General features: G+C 47.6%; 1 protein-coding gene and 1 long non-coding RNA gene across 6 annotated transcripts in view; one reads left to right on the top strand and one right to left on the bottom strand.

Moving 5' to 3' along the window:
• Nucleotides 1-1,617: 1,617 nt before the first annotated feature.
• LOC116091167 lies at nucleotides 1,618-5,614 on the bottom strand. 2 transcript variants are annotated; one of them, XR_004118964.1, is made up of 3 exons: nucleotides 5,452-5,614; nucleotides 4,711-5,043; nucleotides 1,618-1,827 (listed from the first exon to the last, which is right to left on the bottom strand). It is a non-coding gene; the product is annotated as an uncharacterized LOC116091167 (long non-coding RNA). The 2 variants fall into 2 exon arrangements; XR_004118963.1 differs by having other exon boundaries at nucleotides 4,711-5,614.
• Nucleotides 5,397-6,296, top strand: part of Rbck1 (RANBP2-type and C3HC4-type zinc finger containing 1) — a 16,957-nt gene continuing 16,057 nt past the window's right edge. For 2 of the 4 annotated variants that reach the window (XM_031372263.1, XM_031372260.1), the window contains exons 1-2: nucleotides 5,599-5,660; nucleotides 5,920-6,008. In XM_031372263.1, coding sequence (XP_031228123.1) covers nucleotides 5,987-6,008 — 22 coding nt within the window. In that variant the 5' untranslated portion in view covers nucleotides 5,599-5,660; nucleotides 5,920-5,986. Of the gene's footprint in view, nucleotides 5,552-5,598; nucleotides 5,661-5,919; nucleotides 6,009-6,296 lie in introns of those variants that run through there. The other 2 variants (XM_031372262.1, XM_031372261.1) reach the window with 2 other exon arrangements.

Genomic DNA, 6,296 nt, shown 5'->3' with positions numbered 1-6,296 from the left:
TCCTAATACCCTTGGTGACTGTCCCTGCCTTCAACGCTGGCCCCACCATGAAAACCAGGTACAGCTCCGCCCCTACCAAGTGGCTTGTGAAAAAAATTCTTCCACTGATCTTCCTGTACATGCCTTTTCTTCTAGAGACCTTGGGTCTCATGTGGGGAGCTTTCTAAGCTGAGGACTGGGGTATAGCTCTGGTGTATGCACACACCTCTAACTAACACACTCAGGGTTACAGGTTCCATCCTTGGCCCAAAGGGGCATCAGTTTAAACTGAAAGGAACATACTTTGCATAAAGACCGGTCAGTAAATGGGGTAGTTTCGGGGCAAGTCAGTCTGGCTCTCCAAGCTGTTTACAGAATGTCTGCTTTCTTGACTCCTTCAGTCCTTGACTGTTTTCCATGGAGATAGCTGGTGCTTATGTCACACTGCACAAAGAAAAGTGGCATTGTAGCACTTATGAACCCAGCACTTGAGAGTCAGGCTGCCACAAGTGTAATCTTTCCAGAACACAGCAGTTGTTGGACCCTCAGCAAGTTTCCTAACCGTCCTATACCTCAGACTCTTCATCTGGAAAAGCAGAGAACAGGACTCAACCTAGGAGACACCTATAGGTTCCTTTCTCCTTTTTCTTTTCTTTTTTTTTTTTAAGATTTATTTTTTTATTTTATGTATATGAGTATACTGTAGCTGCACAGATGGTTGTGAGCCATCATGTGGTTGCTGGAAATTGAACTCAGGATCCCTGCTTGTTCCGGCCCATTATCTAAGTACACTGTAGCTGTCTTCAGACACACCAGAAGAGGGCGTCAGATCTCACCACAGATGGCTGTGAGCCACTATGTGGTTGCTGGGATTTGAACTCAGGACCTTTGGAAGAGCAGTCAGTGCTCTTAACCGCTGAGCCATCTCTCTAGCCCTCCTTTCTCCTTTTTTATACTGTGTGTGTGTGTGTGTGTGTGTGTGTGTGTGTGTGTGCATGTGCGTATTCATGTGTGTATGCTCATATGAGCCTGCATGAGGGCATGCAGAGGCTGGAGGTAGTTAAATTGGATCATTCTTAATTACTCTTTCTCCTCCACCTTATTCCTTGAGGAAGGTCTCTTCCCTCTTTCTCTCCCCCTTCCCCCTTTCCAAGATAGGGTTTCTCTGTGTATTCCTGGCTGTCCTGAAACTTGCTCTGTAAACCAGGCTGACCTCAAACTTAAGAGATCTACCTGCCTCTGTTTCCCCAGTGCTGGGATTAAAGCCACCACTGCCCGGCTGAGAAGGGTCTCTCAGTCAAACCCTGGTCTCCCTGATATGGCGAAGACTTGTCAGCCCTGCCGCTCTGGGGATCCTGTCTCTCACCTCCAAGGCATTTGTGTAGGTTCTAGGATCTAAATGCGGGGCCTCACATGTTTACACATGCTTTAAGCCCTGAGACATCTTCCCAGAACCAGTAAAGCCTTCAGAACAAGCGGGACCTGGCGCCGTCACCTTGCAGGAAGCACTAGATGCTGTTTCCACGGCTCTTTCTTAAGAAGCTTCCAGAAGTCTACCTAATCGTCCCCCACACTCCCAGAATGGTCCTATGGTTCTCCCTGGCAATAGCCCCAAGGAAGTACATAGGCACTGAAAGATTCTGCAGCCAAAACTTTATATGGGCTCTGTCCAGTTGCTGATCAATCCTGCTGCATCCTTCAGAGGCTCATCCATCATGCCATGCGGTGGTCTCTGGGCTTCAAAACACAACAAGAAAGGGCAAGTCTGATGCACAAGCTGTCGCACGGCTTAGTTTGATAGGCAGGAAGGTGGATTTCTTCTTGATGGGAGAAGCAGAAAATGTGTAGCTAATAATAAAAATATATATATATAAATACACCCATATATATTTGTGTATATTGGAGCCACCTGTGATGCTATATGCCTGAGATTCCAACAGAGAGAGGCAGGAGGATTGCCATGAGCTTGAGGTTAACTGAACTATACAGCATGTTCCAGGCCAGGTGAGGCTGCACAGTAAAAGCCTATCTTCCTTTCTATCTTTTAAGATAAACTTAATTTTTATTTATGTGTGTGTGAAGGTACCCATGGAGGCCAGAGAGGGAGCAGGATCCTTTGGAACTAGAGTCACAAGCAGTTGTGAGTCACCTAATGTGGGTGCTGGGGACAGAATTTTTTTCTGTAAGTCCTCTTCTGAACCATCGCTCTAGCCCAGATTCTGACTTTAAAAATGCAATGTGGGGGTTAATAGGAGGAAAGAAGAAAGGAGAATGGAAGGAAAGAAATAGAGATTGGTCTGGGAATACAGCTTAGCAATAGATGCTTGCCAACCCAGCATTCATGAGGATGGTTTACCCGCCTCTCCTGGGTCACCTGCACTGGGCATAGCTTCTCAGGGAGAACTGTGTGCTGCAGGATGAGCCAGGCTCATGAGGAAGGTGGATTTCCTGCAAATCAGCCTGTAGCCTCAGTCAAATCTATTCCCGGCATCAAGCCAGAACCATTACGAAGCCTTTCTCTGTTCCTGACTCCCAGAAATGTTTATTTTTAGGGTGTTGGTTTGAGACAGTGTCAAAGAAGTATCTCAAATTGGATTTGAGTCTGTGTGATCTTCTCCAGAGTCCTGGGGTCACAAATGCGTGCCAACATATCCTGTCCACTGTTTTCAGCTGCTAACTTTGGGATTATAGAATGTGATATACACCAGTAGCTGGTAATGTATATGGAACCTTACAGCAGCTGTTAAGAGGGAGCTGATGTGACTGTCATTGTGCAGAGGAAGAGACCGAGGCCCAGAAAATAAGGAGTCTCTGTTTAGAGTCACAAAGACATGGAACTGCCACCTGGATTGAAAACTAGGGTTTTAATGAATGTTGAAGTCTACCTACTTAGGTGAAAAGTGTCCAAAGAGAATACCAGCTTGCCCCTTAAAGGGAGAAGGATAAGGCAAAAACAAACAAACAAACAAACAAACAAAACAAAAAACAAAACTGCACCTGCCCCTCCCCCACAGCTAATTTTTGCCAATGTCAGGACTACTGGGAACACCACTATAGAAATCTACATGATCTACAGAAGAAAACAAGGCAACAAGAATGTAAACCCTCACACACACACGCCGGGAGTTTACTGGTCATCTGGCACACAGAGGCAAAGTGTTATTGTATGTAAACAGATTAAACAGAAGCTTGGAACCATTGCAAAAATAAAAGGAAATTCCACTAAGTGGCAATGATCTGCATAATTTATCAGATATTTTAGAATAAAGACATACAACTAATACCACAGGGTACATTTGTAATCCCAGCACTTGGAGTCAGAAGCAAGGGTCTCTGCAAGGTTGAGGCCAGTCTAGTCTATATGTTAAATTTCAGTCCAACCAAGGTTGAATCCCAATATTAAAAAATACAAAACAAGGGCTGGAGAGATGGCTCAGTGGTTAAGAGCACTGCCAGCTCTTCCAGAGGTCCTGAGTTCAATTCCCAGCAACCACATGGTGGCTCACAGCCAACTGTAATGAGATCTGATGCCCTCTTCTGGTATGTCTGAAGACAGCTACAGTGTACTCACATATATAAAATAAATAAATCTTTTAAAAACAAAACAAAAGAAACAAGTCAAAGTCCAAATGATGTGTTAAACAGAAGATTAGATGAGCCTACACAGGGAATTAGGAATCAAATATTAAAGATTCAAGAAGCCCCATAAAATTTTACACAGATACTTCAGAGTGAAAACTTAAAGAAAAAAGTTTAAAGACATTTTTAAAAAGCACTCAGAGGAAAAAGCACAGGTTGTTTTAAAACAAAACCAAAATAACTGTGGTAAGCTCCTGTAATTCCAGTTCTCGCAGTAGGTAGAGGTGGGAGGGTTACACAAGTTGGAGGCATGTCTGGTCTACAAAGCCTATTCAGACTTGCTAGTCTATGCAATGAGACTCAATCTTTGTTTGTTTGTTTGTTTGTTTGTTTGTTTGTTTTTGTTTTTCGAGACAGGGTTTCTCTGTGTAGCCCTGGCTATTCTGGAACTCACTCTGTAGACCAGGCTGGCCTCGAATTCAGAAATCCACCTGCCTCTGCCTCCCAAGTGCTGGGATTAAAGGCGTCTGCCACCAAGCGAGACTCAATCTTTAAAACAAAATAATCTGAATGTGATATTTTTACACTCAGATTCACACCTATAATTTCAGAATTTGGGGAGTATAAACAATGATCTTTTCTGTCAAAACCCAAGAATATTTGTTACCAAAAGATCCCAGATGGAATCACTCCTTCTTTCCTTCCTTCCTTCCTTCCTTCCTTCTTTTCTTCCTTCCTTCCTTCCTTTCTCCCTCCCTCCCTCCCTCCCTCCCTCCCTATCTCCCTCCCTATTTCCCTCCCTATCTCCCTCCCTTCCTTCACAGCCTTCCACCTCCGTTCCTTCTCCCCCCTCTCTCTCCAGAGTCTCACGTAGCCCAGCGTCCTGCTTCCAACTTCCAAGTGATGGGATTTACAGACATTCCCAAACAGGACTGGAAAATTCTAAAACAGAAGCTTTCAAACTGTCAGAGGAATTAATTCTCGGATTCAAGAGCCAGTGCTTCATTCTGTGTGCAGTGAGCCAAGGGGAAGGAGATAGTGAAGAATTCGGGCAAAGGTGGGAACAGGTGCAAAGGTTTCATGCAAATTTTCGTGTATATGTGTGTGTGTGCTCGAAGAAGTGCTCCCATGTTCCTGTAGGGCGCCACTCACCTTGTTGAGACAGGGTCTCCGCCGGGACTTTACTGATTAGGCTATCCTGGTTGTCTAGAGAACCCCAGGGATCTTCCAGTTTACCTCCTCAGAGGGGGTTATAAGCACCCACCCCCTGGGGGAGTAGTGAATTCAGGTCCTCATACATGCACAGCAAGCAAGTACTTAACCCATTGAGATGTCTCCCTTGTCCCTTCACCTATATTTTAGCTGGATCCTCTAGGGCAGTTGAGAGGACACAGGAGAACTGGCAGGATGAGACCTGCGCACAGGAGAGGATGTATTTCTGTTATCTATTCTGCAGGGGGCGGGATGCCCAGAGGATCTGCTAATCTGTGAGATGAAAGTGGGAGAAAATGTAAATAGAGTGGAAGCTGAAAAGAACTCCCAGCCTTTGCTAGGCGAATAGAAGAGTCGTGTGGATCCCCGAGACTGCCACGTTTGGATTCAAACTCCCGCAATGTGGCTTTAGGCAAGTCATAAACCTTCAAACCTTCTGTTTCCTCAAGTGCAAAAAGGCCAAGAACCCGGGCTACCATTAGGTGTGTTGGCAACTCGGTGAGCCTGCAGGCTACCCACGTGTGGACGCGGTGCTCGCAAGGACGGCTCTTAAGGAGTGTAAACCAACAGAGGGCAGAGAAGCCAATCCTATACCTCGCCCTCTAGGGCCCGCCTCTAGGCTCCGCCCTCCAAGAGCTGGGAGCTGTCTGGAGTGATCCGCCAAGGGGAGATCATGGGCACCTAGGCCGAGTGTCTCTGGTTTGCCCAAACCATTTGTGGAGCGTGAGTGCCAGGAACAGTCTAGAGGCCTGCCCCGGCTAGTGACCCTGCACAGTCTCGGGTGAGGGGACAGTTTTCCGTTCGGCGTGCAGCACTTCCGGGACTGCCACTTTCACTTTCTCTTCCGGGGACGCTGCCTGCGCTGTCTTCCGGGTAGCGCGAGCCTCCGGGTAGGGGTTCCGGACGCTGGGGCGCCCGCGCCGGCCGGCCGGCCTCCCTCCGTCCTTAGCTTTTGGGTCGTGGTTACCCATCACCCTTTGCAGGCTTGGCCCGGGGCCTCCTTCGCTTTCTGTGTCCCTCGCGGGGCCCCATTGGTTCCCAGTGCCGGGCCTTGGGCCCTGGGCAGTGTGATGCTGTCCGAGTGCGGACTGGGACGCACGTTCGAGGCGGCTAGGGCTGAGTTGCGTCTACCTTCCCGCTCTCTCCCAGGTTACTCCAAAGTAGCGTTTCCCGGAAGCAGCAGCCCTTTCTGAGGGGATGGGCGCAGCCAGGCCAGATGGACGAGAAGACCAAGAAAGGTGGGCACCGATTGGAGCTGGTGGAAGTGGACCCTAGGCCTAGTCAGTGCGGAAATAGGGGTCGGAGACTCTGTGAACACAGAGTTGGAGAGCTCCTGGTTGTTAGGAAAACTTGAGTTGACCAATAGTAGGACCGAGAGGGAACTTACATGCCTCTCTCTCCCTGGCCCTTCCACCCAGAATTGGGGGAACTCCGTTAATGCTACTGTTCTGTTTGCTGGAAACCTTGTCCTCTTAATAAAACCAAGCCCAGAGCTCTGGATCACCTTTAACGACCTCTCCCACTTT

This window comes from Mastomys coucha, unplaced genomic scaffold, assembly GCF_008632895.1.
Source record: "Mastomys coucha isolate ucsf_1 unplaced genomic scaffold, UCSF_Mcou_1 pScaffold15, whole genome shotgun sequence".
In the NCBI taxonomy this organism is placed as follows: Eukaryota; Metazoa; Chordata; class Mammalia; order Rodentia; family Muridae; genus Mastomys; species Mastomys coucha.
Note: the sequence above shows the minus strand (reverse complement) of the source record. Positions and strands in the feature narration are given on the sequence as shown.